Raw genomic sequence first — 17,529 nt, 5'->3', positions numbered from 1 at the left:
ACTTTTTTAAAAAGCTAGAAAGCCATTATATCATTATAAGTAAAGGATCTCTGACTACCAAACGTCTGTGGTCTAGTGCAAAGATAATGTTAATATTCCCAGAAGTAAATTAACCATATTTTGAAAAACAATGCACTAAATGATTCAAACCTAGCTCTACACAAAAAAATGACTGGTATACATACTGATAAATAATTTCTTTTTATGAGGGAGTAGGTGAATAATGCCAAGTAATATGAACTGATCTTTTAGAGCAAAAAAGTTCCATGGTCAAATAAATTTGCAAAAACCTGAGTTAACGCTAACAAATGTCTTTACCAAAGGCCCTCTCAAAGCTCTAATGTATAATATGCATTGTAAAACTCTCTGAGAGGGCTTTGTAGCACTAGCATTTCCTCCATCATTGCTAAGATTCCAAAGAACATACTTTGGGAAATGTTACTCTAGACCGATAGAAAAATTAATAGTCCAATTTTGACATAGCTGCTAAAAAGTGTTAAAAAAATTTTTTTTACAGCTGAACTAGAAAAAAGTTAAAATAGAGCCACACAAAAATGTTGTTTACAGCAATAAGAATGTTAGAGACAAAAAGCAATTAAGTACAAAAGTTTAGAGTATTCGAACCAAACTTTACATAAAACCAAAGTGCTTTAGTGCTGCCCAAGCTGTGAAACACACAAGATTATCAAACTTTGGTAAAGCACATGCCATCATTCAGCAATGGTTTACCACTGGAGTAGCAGCTACAAATTTAAAAAATGGTTTCTTGAATAAAGCTTTATTTCTGCTTATTATCCCACTGCAAAAGAAAAATAATCATCAATAAAGTAATTTTAGAGTAGTCCCAATCATAGTTTTCTAAAACATACAGGAATCTTAAGATAGTTTGGTAATTTTAAAATGCTACTTATAGCCAAGTGGTTAAAAATAAAATATATATTTATGATTACATATGGCAGTATAGGGGAACAAACTTTGCCACCCCAAAACGTGTTTCTTTGGCATAAGGATTACTTTAGGCTGATTATTTTTAAGAAACAGAAGCCTCAGGAAGTCTTTCTTTTTGCCTCCCCCTTAGCTACCTAAAGAATTTAGATAAAAGGGCCTCCTCCCAGAATAGAGCTATGACCAGAGATATCTGCAAAGCATACGGGCTAAGTGTGTGTGGGGAAAGTAGGCAGGACCTAGAGATCAGAGTCCACGCTGTGTCCCAGAGTCTCCACGTGGCCCAGCAAACATTTGTTTACCAAACATTTGCTTTTCCATCTTCATGTGAATTGCCTTCCTCCCCTGTGAAGTCCCAAACCCCTACCCCCAACATCCTCTCTGTCGTTAGCTGAAGATGGTATTCAACATGAGGTCTTCGGCTTTTCTGGCGAGTTACTAAGTTCTCCTGGGTCTCTCCCATGTACACATGTTATTAAACTTTTGTTTGATTTTCTCCTGTTAATCTGTCTCACGCCCATTTAATTCTTAGACCAGCCAGAAGAACCTAGAAGGGCAGAGGGGAATTTCTTCCTCCCCAGCAGCAGCAACAAGATATGAAATATTACCTTCCATATCATAGAATTGCCAGTTTCTACCTTAAAGAAGGGGTCTGCCCTATTAAAATCTGACCCATTCCCAAGTCATTAGTCACTGCTAACAAGTAAGCCTAAAAGATGTAAAGGATATTAAAATTAAGTACATTAAGGACCATAACAAGTCTCTTTGTGACTCTATTTTAGCAGAAGAACATAAATCTAAACATACTTTGCAAGAGGCAAAATGGAAAAGACAAAGTTCACGATGTAGCTTTAGTAGCAAGTTAGAGAAATGTGTTAATTTTTCAAATAAAACTGTTCTATATTATGAATTCACAATATTTTAAAACTTTTAATTTGACCAAATATCAAAAGATGTCATGCACAGCAGAAGCTCAAAAATCTTTTATCTTTTATTTCAGGAGAAAATAAACAATTAACTTTTGTTTTTGTTTTTTTGGGGGAGGAGCAGAGAAAGGTTTATTGCAGGGCCAAGCAAGGAGAAGAGGTGGCTCGTGCTCAAAAAAAACCCAAACTCAACAATTAACTTTATTTATTTATTTTGGCCACACTGCACAGTATGCGGGATCTTCCCTGACCAGGGATTGAACTCATGCCCCCCGCAATGGAAGTGCACAGTCTTAACCACTGGACTGTCAAGGAAGTCCTCAACAATTAATTTTTAAATGACTGCTTCAGGGATTTCCCTGGTAGTGCAGTGGTTGAGAATCCACCTGCCAATGCAGGGGACACGGATTCGATCCCTGGTCCGGGAAGATGCCACATGCCGTGGAGCAGCTAAGCTCATGTGCCACAACTACTGAGCCTGTGCTCTAGAGCCTGAGAGCTATAACTATTGAGCCCACATGCCGCAACTACTGAAGCCCATGCACTCTAGGGCCTGCGTGCTGTAACTACTGAGCCCACTTGCTGCAACTACTGAAGCCCACACACCTAGAGCCTGTGCTCCAGAACAAGAGAAACGACCACAACGAGAAGCCCGTGCACCACAACAAAGAGTAGCCCCTGCTGGCCGCAACTAGAGAAAGCCCATGCGCAGCAATGAAGCCCTAATGCAGCCAATAAACAGACTAACAAATAAATAAAATGACTGCTTCAGAATCGTGAATTTGGGTTAAGAGTATAAGGAAGCTCCCTGTACTATTCTTGCAGCTTTTCTGCAAGTTTAAATTATGTCAAAATAATATGTTTCTTAAAAACTCCTAAAATTTTTGTTTTTTAAATTTTTTTCTACATCTCATAACTGAATTTTAAGGCTGAGTACCCAACGAGTTGATTAGTCTAGTAGAATTATAAGTTGGCTCATGCTACATAATAACTTTCCTCTTATCCATCATGACCAATTAAATTAATGCACCACACACTCTTAGTGATGGATTTTCTCTAGAGCATTCAGTCTTTGAGAAAATTAAAATAAGCACCTATTTAATTAAAGTTGGAAATCCCTAGCTTAGAAAATTAAATGTTATTCTTTTAGGTTACAAAAACATGAAATCACAAAATATGAATAAAAGGGAAAAACGTTAAAAGATAATCTTCTATACTATACCATGATTGTACAGGGTTCTTTATATGTATCATGTGACTGACTGTACACAGATATCTAATATAATGTTATTCACAGTGGATGTAACCTGTTATTTTTGTCACAGGTAATTAATAACACTACAGTTGGGGAGCCTGTATTTTTATTAACAGATATGGCATTTAAATAATAAGTAAAGCCATCAAAGGAAAAAAATATAAAATTCTATAATCATGTAAAAGGACAAACATGTCTTCCCTATATTAATCATACAAATGACTCAAATTACTTGTACACAAAGCTCATAGAAAGAGAACTTAACAAAACTGATCCTGCTAAAGCTGATGTGCTAGCAGCAATGAACAAACACTTCAATTACTCATGCTTAACTTCTTAGAATTCCTTAGAGGATTCCTCACTGGGGCACAAACACACAAAACTGACCAGACTCCCCCTACAAATTCCTTTCAGGGAAACCAGACAATCAACAATCCCACAACTTGGCTTCTAGCAAGTTAAATATGAATACACAGCCAAGAGTGACTGCTTAAGGAAAGCTCTAAACTGAATGACAAAGATCAGAACAAGAAAGGACACTGAAAGTCACAGACTTGACAGAATGACTGCTACAAAAATGAATATTCATACAAAAAGATAGCTCCTGGAAATAAAATTAAAACAAATAAAAATTCACTGGATGATAAAGTTAAAAGAAATCTCCTAGAATATAATATAAAATGTCAGAGATGTAAACAGTAGAGAAATTATAGTCAGAAGATCAGTCCAGGAAGTCCAACACTCAACTAAGATTCCAGAAAACACTGGAGAGGAAGAACTTTTTTAAAAACACAAGAAAATTTCATTCTTCAGAATGAAGAATGAGTTTCTAGATTGAAAAGAGCCCACCTAGTGCCTAGCACAAACACACGGAATGAAAAAAAATTCACACCAACATTCAGTGAAATTCCCATAACACCAGCAATACAACATCAACAATAAAGAAATAATAAAAGCTTCCAAAGCACGTGAAAGAAGATCCGCTGCTAAGGGCGGGCAATCAGCACAGGAATGGGACTCAACACCAAATGCGGAAGCTAGATCAGTAGTTTTTAACCTTGGCTGGGATCAAGGTTAGGATCACCTGGGATGCTTCAAAAAGTAATGACTGATTGAATCAGAATCTCTAGGGGTGGGCCCAGGCATTAGTAGGTCTCAAAATTCCCCAGATGATTCTAATTATACTGCAGCCAAGGTTGAGAACCACAGAGCCCTACAGAAGACAACAGGGTGATGCTTTCCAAATTCTGAAAAAAACTGATTTCCAATTTAGAATGAATAAATACAGCTAAACTATCAATCAAGTGTGAGAGAAGACGACTTTATCAGACCCACAAGGTCTCAAAATTTTACTTCCCTTGTAACCTTTTCTCAGAAAAAGATTGCATCTGCCAAAATGAGAAAGTAAACTGAGGAAGAGGAAAACAAAAGATCCAGAACATAGGAGTTATTTAATGCAGGAAAGAAAGATGAAAAAAATTCCTAAGATCATGATAAAAGTAAATTCAAACATGACTGCTATTTAGTGAAGCTAAAGCACAATCAATCCTAATGAGAGCTGGAGGACAGAAAACTAACAAGAGGTATGAGGTGGTAATAGATAAAAATCAGTAAGTTATCTAGTGTGTTTGACATATTACAATACTGAGATTTTTTTTTTTTTTTTGCGGTACGCGGGCCTCTCACTGTTGTGGCGTCTCACGGTTGCGGAGTACAGGCTCCAGACGTACAGGCTCCAGACGCACAGGCTCAGCGGCCATGGCTCACGGGCCTAGCTGCTCCGCGGCATGTGCGATCTTCCCGGTCCGGGGCACGAACCCGTGTCCCCTGCATTGGCAGGCGGACTCTCAACCATTGCGCCACCAGGGAAGCCCCCAAATACTGAGATTTTATAGTGTTGTCAATAAGCTTGAGCTGAATTAGTAAGAAGTAGGCAAAAAATTAATGTGCACAAAAACCTGCAATTTATAAATGCCAGGAAAAGAAGTTGTATATAAAAGAAACTACCAAAGAAGAGCATTTGGCTCAGCTGTAAACAAAAGTCAAAATCATGTAAACAATAAATTCTGATTTAACAAAAAACTGTGATATAACATTGAGAGAATGAGCACAGACATGGGTAGGAGTGGAAAAGAGCTAATTCTCATCTTCCAAAAGAGAAATAAATACACACATAGTCTCTAAGACTGAAAAATCTAGAGACAGTAACATAAGTGTGTTACAATAAAGTGCAGAGACAAAATAAGAGATGAAACAGTAAAAAGAACAGAAGACAACTGGCTCCAGGAATGACAGTTACAGGTGGGAGGAATGGGGCACAGAACTAATGTTTTTGTGATTAAGTCCTGTATGGCTATTTGATATTAAACTATATTCATGTTTTACTTTTTAAGCTTTTCATATATTACTTTGATTAAAATAAAAAGGCATGGGACTGACCGAAGGATTCAGGGCGCCCTGAATTGAATATTGGCGTCTGTACCATTTACACATATTCAGAGGCACGTGGTCGGGGCTTTAATCCTATGCAGATAACCTTCTTTGTTCTTCTAGAGAGATGAGTCAGAAAACACCTGCATAAAGCATTCTGCCTCTCCTACAAATCCTCTAAGCCACACACAAATCAAGGATGTCAGAAAAAAACTTACAAAATTTGGGAGCATTTAAAAATTTTAAGTACTGTCATTCAAACAGTTACGTTATACTAAGTACTTTAAGAAATTTTCTGATAAAATACTGCATGCCAGGAAACAAAATTCCAAGAAAAAATTTTTTACTGACATTCAAATCGGTATCATGAGGAATAAGTTCTTTATTAACAGATAAATGTTAATATCCCAACTGTTTTTTTGTTTTTAAATTCCAAATCATCAATTGCAGTGATTAACACATGTACAAAGACTATAATGAAAAAATATATAAAGCACTAACTTCAGAAACTGAAGAAAATGTCTAAGAATTTTTTTCTGTTTAATAAACATTCTCAACATGATTCCCTGAAATGCTTTGATATTTTCCTCAAATTATCTCATTAATTTCAGACATCCAGCTTGGTGACTTTTTAAGTTCCCACTACAGCATTTATTATACTGCATATTAATTTTCTTTCTTTCTTTCTTTCTTTTTGGCCGTGCCCTGGGGGCATGCGATATCTTAGTTCCCCAATTAGGGATCGGACCTGTGCCCCCTACAGTGGAAGCGTGGAGTCTTAACCACTGGACCGCCAGGGAAGTCCCATAATTTTCTGTTTACTTGTCTCTGACCCTCTATAAACGGCCAGCTCTGCAGGGCTTGGTACAGGGTCTCTCCTGTTCGCTCATGGGTACATCCCTATCACTGCCTGTGGCACAAGGGAGACAATAAATATCTACTAAGTAAATGAACAAAGACATAATTTGACTTAAGTATTTATACCTAACTTAGAATCTATTTCTTGCTTAAAATAACACTTAAATATGACACAAATTAGTATTTCATACATACAGGAGGAAGATGAAAAGTACCTTTCAATGAGTGTCCCATTCTGAATCATCCAAACATCACAATATGTTCGAGACACCAGCATAACAGCAATAAGTATCAAGTAACCTGTCTAAAATAAACCAGGTACAGTAAATTAATTAAATGCATTTTAGAAAGTTAAAAGAAACATCACTTTGGTAAAGATTTTTGGTTTCTAAATTCAAAGCTTTATTCTAGCTTTAATGTAGTTGGCTGACATTTTACCTACAGGTTATTTTTAAATATAATTTTGAAAGAAGTTTAAAATATAATGTAAATGGAAAAGGCCTTATAGATCATTTAATCTAATTTTTCATCCAGATTCAAAAGTGAATCCCAGGCAGGGCAAATGACTTGTCTTCATATAATTAGTCAATGACAGAAACCAGCAGTATAACTTAGACTACCTAAATCACAGTGTATTGTGATTGTCCTATGTTTTTAATATACGACTCTAATAAAGAAAAATGACAACTACCAATATACAGTTAAGAACAAATACTGAAGCCTAAAATTCTGCTTAAGTAGAATAAATTTGGTTCTGTTTGTTAGAAAAATCTCTTAACAGTGTCCCTGCCCTTGCAGGGCTTTCAATTTAGTTATCAAGGCAAGATTTACACATAAAATGTAAGAAAACAGACCAGTGTAGGTAAGTATATTTGCATCACTTCACGTGATACGTGGCAGGATCGAAAGGTCTGAGGTAGCAAAACAGGCTTATGACATTAGAAATACATTAAATAAACCAAGTAAAACAAAGGAGAAAATGAGGATTATGAGTAAAAAAAAAGATGAAAGATTTAATGGAAAGTAAAAAATAGATTAAAACCATATGAATTACAGTATTGCACATCCAGCAGAGCTTATAAAACTACTGCAAGCTTTTAGGTAGAACAAAATATTAAAAAGTGTTGTTTACAGAACATTACTTAAGCAATGCTGGGCAAGATGGATCATCGTGGGGGAGAGATGAGAGGCTGAGTGGCTGGCTAGGAGTCAACTGTCTGTGTGGGATGAAAATCTACCCTCCAGCCTCCAACTGCAACACACACCCATTCAAAGGTGACCTTAAACTTTCTAAATGGGAAAAATATGACAGCAGCATAGAAGCTAAAGTCAGAGAAGAGGGTGTGTGGCAGGGGCAATGTTTGTTGGATAAGGTGTTTGATTTCAAAGTTATGGAATTGAGAGGCAAATGCATCTATGACTTTTGTAATTTTTGCAAAACAAATCTTGTTTTTTAAAAAAGGTGAAGGTACTGAAAATACAGCCCTTAAGTGAAAGACAAGGCAGGGAGTCATAAACACGGAAGTAATAAATGAATCCATAAGAAAGAAGACAATGTCAAAGAAAGTCTACATGACTGAGTTGTGACAGCTGCTCCCCCAACGTTTGCCAGAGTTGTCCAGCAAGGAAGATACCATCTTCCTACCCTCTCCCACCATCTCGAAGTTAGGTATTAAACTGACAACAGAAGAACCTACCGATTTTAATAAATCCTATTTGTAGATGACACTTTAACGGTAATGCTAACTTTTAATTCAGACCTTAAGTACAGCCTCAATCCTAAATTAATCATTTGAGGAATAAAGGTAACATTAGACAAAGATAGTTTATTTTTTCCTTTATTTTATATACTCTGCTTAATTTTTTCTTTAAATCAGTATCAAGTTTATTATCTCATTTAGCAAAATCTGCCGAACTTTGATTATTGACAGTCCTGAAATGCCTTTTTATGCAAAGGCTGTCCTCAGAATCACCATAATTCCATTACTGGGTTCGTAGAATATGTCAGAAACTAAAGATAGGCTTGATTTAGGCAATCCCTCACCTTATGATACAGATGAACTTCCATATGTTCATATGCAGCATTTTTATTTCATAAATTGATTAAATTAATCTCTCTATCTCTACCTCCTATTATCTGTGATTTCTACTGGAGTTTCTTTCACTTTCTTGAACTGGGGTTAAGCCCGGATTTTTATACCCCTCAAAGATGGTTCGTAAAATGGCTCTGTGGCATGGATGCACCTCGACAGAACTGGGAGGTTGGCCAAGTTAGGCCCATCTACCTTCTTACTAACTCCCAGAGATCTATTCAATGTCTCACATTCATTTCATATTCAGCAAACCTCTGCTAAAAGGTTAAATGAACATTAAGCTGTTAACTGATAAGGGGGGGTAATACACAAATCTTTCCAGAGAAGAAGCTTGTATTTTAAATAAAGATTCTTCAAAGTCAGGCAGATTGTAGAATGAGAAAACAATTAATTATATCCAGAGAGTCACGGGACGCCTTCACAAAGAAGATAAAGAGCATTAAGCTGTTTTTTAAACATATTCGTTTTTGTTGGGGGTGTTGTCACAAACATGGTGTCATGAAAGTACGAGGGCACAAGGCCTGGCTACAAAACAGCAAAGGACCTTCCAAGTAGATGGTATGCAAAGGAAGGGCAAAGTCACGTTGTGATTTACCCTATAGGAGAAAAGAAGCCAAGTGTTCTTATTCGGGTTTTAGAAAGAAGACTAGTTAGAAAAGGAGTAGAGATTATAATAATCCAAGCAAGTGAGAACAGTACAAATGGAAAGTAAGGGACTAATCGAAGAGAAACTCAAGGATGCTTGGAAAAAACATTTAAAATATAAGGGACGAAGCAGATTTAAAAAGTGCATTTTCCAATTTTTCTTCAAGAAACACATAGGATCTCTATCTAATTAGAAAAAAAACAAATGTTATTAAATTATTTTTTAGAGTCTCTTTTAAGGGCAGAGTCAACAAGACATGACGCTGAAGTGAGAGGAAGGAGAGCAAGTCCAGCGTGATGGAGGAATGTGCCTTTCCTTTGCGAATTATAGTGCTTTTGGAATGTCTTATCCTTTTCCTGCTATCAATAGATTACAAGCCTAATGCTTTTTAAAATCTGAACAGTGGGAAACAATTATGTTTGAAGAAGACAAACTTGACAGAAAAGATTTAAAAAGGAGAGATTCGGGCTTCCCTGGTGGCGCAGTGGTTGAGAGTCCGCCTGCCGATGCAGGGGACACGGGTTCGTGCCCGGGTCCGGGAATATCCCACATGCCACGGAGCGGCTGGGCCCGTGAGCCATGGCCGCTGAGCCTGCGCATCTGGAGCCTGTGCTCCACAACGGGAGAGGCCACAACAGTGAGAGGCCCGCGTACCGCAAAATAAATAAATAAATAAATAAAAAGGAGAGATTCTTTGAAGTGAGACTAATTAAAGAACACTGTAATATCTAGGTAAGAATATTTAGAAAGAAAAATTAGCAGATAGCAGTGACTGAAAGGATGAGAGGTAGGTATGGGGAGGAGAAAGAGTCAACAGTGATAATATTTCTAGTTGTACAAAAGGAGAATATTAAGGTAATTAAAGATGGAGAACACAGCATTATGTTATTTTTTAATCATTAAAATACTTAATAAATCATGACAAAGATAATCTTGACAAAAGAGTAAATGAAAGAATAACAAAACTTTATTCTTACAACCAGTTCACTTCCTGAAAATACTTGAAGAATTCAGGTATCTTAAAACATATTTAATCAAATATGAAGAAGCAACTCTCAAACATATTCCATATCAATGCTACTTGTTAACATCATAATGTAATAAAAAGGTCTTTCTAAATTTAATCTCGTTTGCATTATATTATAATAAAGCAACACCATTTAGGCTGGCTGAAGTACTCTAGTATTTCACATAAAATATAATAATATTTCATAAACAAGAGAAAATCATTTAAAAACTGGCGCTGAACAACAAGGGTACTTGCATGACAGGCAATGACTTAGACAAAAATTTAGTCTTCATTATCTACAGAGGAGACACTTGACCTGCAGTAGAACAAAGGCTTTATAATTCTATTGTTCTGATCTCACATAAGCTTTAAAGTTGAACACTTAATATTATCGTTTCATAAGACTTACCTCTTTACAAAATGTTCTAGGGACCATGATTTTCAGAATTCGTGTGAGCCTTGAAAAAAACACCTTGTCCACCACAGCTCGTTCTTTTTTCCCCTCTTTCTACATTAAAAAAAAAAGAAAGAAAGAAAGCTCTTAAAATAGTTATAACAAATTAGATTAAAGAACCATGTTTCATCTAAGGCAACATAAACAACTACTAAGATGGATACTGCATTTGAAAAACATAGTCTTGTACTGCTCTTCATATTCAAACATGCTTTCAAGAAACTAAGATGTTACCAAAAACTGAATAAGGAAATGAGAACTTCTTTTCAGAAGTGAAGCTGCAGAAATATCTGGAAAAAGAACACTGCAAACAGAAGAAACAGCAAATGCCAAATACCAAGGTAAAAGCTCGTTTAATAACAAAATGGCCAATCTGGCTGGAGCTGTGAGCAAGAGAAAGTAGTAGAAGATGAGGTCAGAGGACAGCTAAGAAATAGCCATTATCCACCTCATTACTGTTTGTTCATCATCCACTTCCTTATCAACAACAGAATTTTAAAAAAATCCTGAACAGGAGCTTTCCTGCTACCAATTACAGGAAACTTTTGGATTCCTAGATTTATCATTTAACATTTCTAATATGCACTCTTCCTTACAAATGCAAAGACAGACAAGGTTCCCTCACTCATACAGTTCACATTCTAGCAGGGGAAACCCAGATAAAAACAAACCAATAAATAAACCGTTACAGAGAGACTAGGCAGGGTCAAGAGAAAAAGAATGATCCAGAGAAGTATGAGAAGAAAGGTCTCTTTGGGGGAGGGTAGTAAAGCACAGGGAACACCAAGCACAAAACCCAGTTCAGGAATGAACTTGGTATGCACACTGAAGAGCAAGATGACAGTGCTGCTAGAGCAGAGGGGACAACAGGAGAGAAGCTGAAGAGATGGGCAGGACCTATAAAAAACAGAGCCCTGAAGCCATAGAAGGATTTAGAGTTCACTGTCAGTGTAGAGGGAAACCGCTAACGATAATTAAGAGGGGTAAGTCATTTTATTACCCTCAGATATCTCTTCATTTTCACTGGTCCAAGAAAATAGAGCTATAAAACCATTTGCAAGGATAAGGAAAGAGTGACACGAACTGGGTATAGTGGACGTTATTTACTTCATTACCCTTGGGCTGTCTGGAAGAACAGGCAGAAGAAACTTCTCAATAGGCAAGACTCTCCAGAAGGACCCCAGCCCCAATTGAGCTCCTTTCCCCAACTCCTATAATCACAGCTCACTTATGTATTAACTACTACGCTCTTGATAAACAAATACCCATGGTATAGTAAATTCTATTAGTTGACAAACTTTGCTGTAAATATGCTTTAATTAAATTAATATCTAACTTGATAAACCTTAAATGAGTTGTTTGTGTACTGAATTAGAATAATAAGCTACCATCCACGTGTCACACACTGTGCTAAGGGCTTTATATATGTAATCCTAATAAATAGACAATGCATGTCGTACAGAACTGTAGACAAGAGATGAAGGCACTGGGTGTGTAGAGTTAGATCAGAAAGACTAAGACAGAAAGAACTGGATAAGAACCAACCTACCGTGTAACTGCTGGAACAGAGTTCAGGTCTTTCAAACCGTACAAAGGTTGTAAACCCCATCCCACTGAGTCACAGGCCCAGTCTACTTCATTCACACATGTATGTATTCATTCATTCAATATTTACTTGGCCCAAGGCACTGTTCTAAACCATGGGGACACACCAGTGAACAAAACACAAAATGCCCTACTCACAGTCTATTTACTCTAGCTAGGCTATTCTCCTCGAGCCAAACCTTACAACTTCAACCTAAATATCCCCTTTCACCTCCCCAAACTGAGAAAGTATAGGAAGAAAAGAATAAAGAGAAAGCAATGTACATCAACTACCTTTAAAGAAAGTTAGACTTCTACTCTCGTTTCCCTCCTGTCACTGCCTCCCTACCTCACTTCATCCCACCTGTAGTCAGTACCTTCTCCATCCCTAGCTTGAGCCTTAGACAGAATAATTCCAAGGTGAAACGGCCACCTTCTGACTTAAACAGAGGATAACTATTTCCAGCTGTTCTCAAGAAATGATCTAGGGCAAACAATGAGGAAGGTTTATGGGAAGGTTTAAAAAAAGTTATAAGAAAGTAACAATGAAGCACGTCCTATATAATTAGCAGTTTGCCTGGTATTAATTTCTCCTCTTTTTCTTCTGTCCCTGTTGTCACTGTTCCTATTTCTTAAGCTGTCTGAAAGCTGACTTTATTATTTTCATTACATTTGAATCCATAAAGGGAACGATATACTTCCTAAAGTCAGGAAACACCAAACATCTGGGCTGGAGGGCTGACTCAGGCTGAAGAAATAATCAAGATGCTGTACCATTCTTTTAAAAAAAAAAAAACATGGAACGCTTCACGAATCTGCGTGTCATCCTTGCGCAGGGGCCATGCTAATCTTCTCTTTATCATTCCAATTTTAGTATATGTGCTGCCGAAGCGAGCACTGTACCATTCTTGATACATAATAAAAGTCATACCTGAAACCAATCTAAATGCAAATACTTACAGAGACAGTACATCTCATAAACACTACTAGCTTCTCCTAAGAATTCATTTTAACCACAATTGACTTTCCCCATCTTTAAACTTCCCAGTAATTTTTTAAAAATATAAAAAATACTTTTATGATATAAATCTAACATGCAAATCATAGAAAAAAAAAACAACCATTAAAGACCATTTAAGAAGCTAAAGTGATAATGCAGTCAGAAAAAAAAAAAATGTACCTAACATTCAGGAGGCAACAAGGTCAAAGGGCAACGAGAAGTTCCTATTGATGTGTCAATCAACTTAGAAAGGTGACGTGAACCAGAACTGACCAGAAAAGACAGATGTTTGAAATAGCAAATAAAAGGTCATGTGGTGCTGACAGAAGTGTAAGCATTTCTGTATATTGTTAGAGGAAGTATAAATCAACGTAACTATTATGTTGCATCTATCAAAATATAAAACGTACACTCATTGCAAAATGTAAAACAATCCCGCAAATTTACTTTTAGAAACTTATCCTAGAGATATTCCTGAACATATGCTTAAACACATAAATGAAAAAACTTGCACACTGTTTTATACTATAAAATTAAAAACCTAAATGTACATCAATTATGAGATACTACATAAATCATGGTAAATTTATGCAATGAAGATTCTACACAACTGTAGAAAAGGAAGCAGCTCATATTCATACAAGAGAATACTATAGAGTGGTTAATTAACTAGATCTATAGCTATCAACATAGATGGATCTTAAAAAAACATTATGCTGAAAAAAAAGGAGAACGATACGTACGATGATTCAATTTATAAAATTTTTCAATAAGCAAAATAATTCTACCTATATTGTTTATGGAGATATACACACACCCCAAAAGTACAAAAATATGCATGGGAATGCTGAAGACCAAACCCAGCACAGTGCTACCTTTGTATATTTTGAATTTTATACCCTGTGTATTACATCACAAAGAATAAATATTTTAAAACAAGTCACCTATCTCTTTATACTAGTCTCTATCTAAATTTTTTTCTCCTTAAATCTCACGTCTTATGAAACTTGTCTCACCTCAACCCATCCCACCAAAGATTATTAAAAATTTCAAGAAAAAATTCTTTTCAATTGCGTCCCCTCATAAGTGACACACATTCACTGTCGTAAAATTAGAAAATTCTGATGAGCAAAAATAAGGAGCCTATAGCTACCACTGAGAGACATCAACTGTTAATATTTGGCATATCTCTTACCAAATTTCATTTCAGCATATGTCTGTGTGTGCACTTCCTATAGATTTCACAAATGTGGTATCAGGATGTACACTGCCTTAAACCTTTTTTTTGGCCAACCATTTGATCTAAACTAAATTTATTTTGCTTACACTATATGACTAGCAAACAAGTATATATATATTTAAATGTACAAAAAAAATAGGAAGAATTAAAATATGAGTGAATGAATACTGCTGTACTGGATAGTTTCACCGATGTCCTAGAACTTTCAGATACGGTGGTATACAAATAGTAGCTATAACTAAGATAACTAAGGTTTGATTACTCAGGTATAATTTAGATATAAGAGATTATGAAGATGGAAATTTGACAAATGACTGGAGATAAGCATATCTTGTCCCATTTTTCAAAGATTATGGAAACTGGAGAACAGCAATTTTGATGTCCATCTCCAGGATATTCAGAGAATAGACATTAATATTGAGGGTTTATTTAGGAAGACCTAAGAGACGCTAATCCCTAGAAGTCAGCAGAAGTTTACTAGGAAGAAGTCATGTCAAAGCCTTCTAATTTCCTTCTTTGTTAAGGATACTGTGCTAGTATATTAGCTGACACGCACAACATTAAGCTCCATGAGGGTAGGAACTTCTGTTAACTGCTATACACGCAGAACCAAGAACAATGCCAGGCATATATGAGGGGCTTAATCAATATTTTTTGACAGGCTGACTTAATAAATGAATTAACAAATTAATCAAGGAATTTGACATTTCTTATAAAACTATTGTGGCCTTAATGGAGAAATAAAGACCAGATTTTTCTGCAGTTGGATATAGTCACAGTTGAATAAACCATAACCAAAAAAAAAAAAAAAGATTAAGAGATGCCACAGAGGAACTTTCTAGTCCTAACCTAGTCAATACTATCAGCAATTGTGAGGAAGATAGAGAAGACAAATTAAGTTTGTAGATAATACCTTCCACTTAACACACTAGATGTTAGAATTATATTCAGAATTATACTAGGGAGTTCCCTGGTGACCTAGTGGTTAGGATTCCAGGCTTTCACTGCCATGGCCCGGGTTCAATCCCTGGTCAGGGAACTGAGATCCCGCAAGCTGTGCAGTGTGGCCAAAAAGAAAAAAAAAGAAAATTAATAGAGTAATAGAATAGACATATTATAGAATAGACTAATAGTATAGACCCTATAGGCTGACATTTACAGGGAAACAACTGAGTTACCATATGACCCAGCAATTCTACTCCTAAGTATATACCCAAGAGAAATGAAAACATATGTCCACACAAAAACTTGTACATGAATGTTCAATAATTTGGGCATTATTCATAATGACCAAAAGGGGGAAACCACTTAAATTTCCCTCAACTGATGGATAAATACATGTGGTATATCTAAACAATGAAATACTATTCAGCAATAAAAAAGAATGAAATACTGATACATTCAACAATACATATGAACCTTGAAAACATCATGTTAAGGGAAAGAAGCCAGTCACAAAAGGCCACATATTACATGATTCTATTTATATGAAATGTCCAAAATAGGCAAATCAATAGAGACAGAAAGTAGATCAGTGGTTACCAAGGGCCAGGAGGAGAGGGTAATGAGGAATGACTGCTAATGTGTATGGAATTTCCTTCTGGGGAATTGAAAATTTTCTAAAATTAGATAGTGGTGATGGCTGTACAACTCTGTGAACATACTAAAACCACTGAATTGTACACTTAAATAGATGGATTTTATGGTGTATGAATTACATCTCAATAAAATTGTCATTAAAAAAAGAAATAAAGAAATCAACTGATGAATACAGATGTCTGTCAAAAGAGCTGTTCATCAGGAAGACACCTGAAGGCTTACAATTTATCACAAACTCCACTTAATATAAACAGAAGTAATGGCTAAAGAAGTAAAAGCAACTTTAGGCTGAATTTTAGCAAGATGATGTTCATATCAAGAAATGTAGTAGTGCTGATGATGCATTCCACACTAGTCAGACCACGTCTACATTAGACTACATTCTATAGACCATAGACTACATTCTATCCTAAACTTAATGTCTAGAGGAACTAACTAGTATAGATCCAGAGGAATGTACACATAATTTAAGAACAATTAGAAACCATGTCACCTGAGAAACACTTGAAGGAATGAGGATTGCTTAGCGGGGGAAAAAGATTCAGAAAATACAACCATCTTCAAACAATATGAGAGTCTGTTCAGAGAAAATAGAGTAAACTTGTCCTGTGTTTCTACAAATGACAAAATAGAGGCTTAGAGAGGGAAGATTAATTCCATCATGGACTTGAACTAATACAGTTATGGCTATCTCCTAGGTAGTACTTTCCATCAAATGAACAGATTCAAGTAAATACGAAAAGTCACCTACCAAGGATTCCTATTTTAGGAAGAATTCCTATAATATGTAGTGGATTAGAGATGATATTTAAGTTCCCTTCTAATTCTTAAATTCCGTGATTTTATCCTAATTCAAAAATATATAATGAAACAAATGAAATAAATGCACGAAATCCCAAAGAGTAGACAACATAAATTTTACCTCATTGTTCCGTAATGGTGGTTTTCCATTTTTCTTACTGCAGAGAAAAAGAAAAAAGAGCAAGACAGCTTTATTTGCAAACTGTTCCCATCATAAAATATTATTTTAAGATATCAAAAGAATATATCAAATTCTCCAAATGATTTCTTCTTTTACATTTCATACTGAGATAGAATATATTAAATACAATAGTCCAACTGTATAATCCACAGTCCTCTTACTAAGTATAAATCACAAAAAGTGCTCAATAAATATTAACTACTACTATAATATATCAGGCATTACGTTGTAATTTTTTCATACACACACAACTACACTTATTTTACAACTTCTCCCATGGAGATGCAGAGTCTGTTTTTCCATCCTTGAATCAAGGCTTGGCCAAGATATTAGCAAATTGACACAAGGAAGGCCTTGAAAAACGTTTGTGCATTGGGCTCACTCTCTTGCTGCTGGGAATCTTTTCCCAGCCATGTGAGCAATCCCAGGTTAGCTGCCTAAAGGATGGGAGACCATGTGTCATTTCCATGTTACAAATGAAAAAACTGGCTTGGGGGACTTCACTGGC

General features: G+C 36.0%; 1 protein-coding gene and 1 non-coding gene across 2 annotated transcripts in view; both read right to left on the bottom strand.

Moving 5' to 3' along the window:
- The window catches only part of ABCD3 (ATP binding cassette subfamily D member 3), a 91,434-nt gene that overhangs the window by 49,690 nt on the left and 24,215 nt on the right, over window positions 1-17,529 (bottom strand). Inside the window, exons 2-4 of the mRNA XM_032605541.1 lie at window positions 16,962-16,998; window positions 10,572-10,670; window positions 6,630-6,718 (exon numbers count right to left, since the gene is read on the bottom strand). Of these exons, the coding sequence (XP_032461432.1) occupies window positions 6,630-6,718; window positions 10,572-10,670; window positions 16,962-16,998 (225 nt within the window). The remainder of the gene's footprint in view (window positions 1-6,629; window positions 6,719-10,571; window positions 10,671-16,961; window positions 16,999-17,529) is intronic.
- LOC116745699 lies at window positions 12,992-13,098 on the bottom strand. Its single transcript, XR_004347527.1, has one exon. It is a non-coding gene; the product is annotated as a U6 spliceosomal RNA (small nuclear RNA).

This window comes from Phocoena sinus, chromosome 1 (genome assembly GCF_008692025.1).
Source record: "Phocoena sinus isolate mPhoSin1 chromosome 1, mPhoSin1.pri, whole genome shotgun sequence".
Classification (NCBI taxonomy): domain Eukaryota; kingdom Metazoa; phylum Chordata; class Mammalia; order Artiodactyla; family Phocoenidae; genus Phocoena; species Phocoena sinus.
This window is presented reverse-complemented; position numbering and strand designations above follow the sequence as displayed.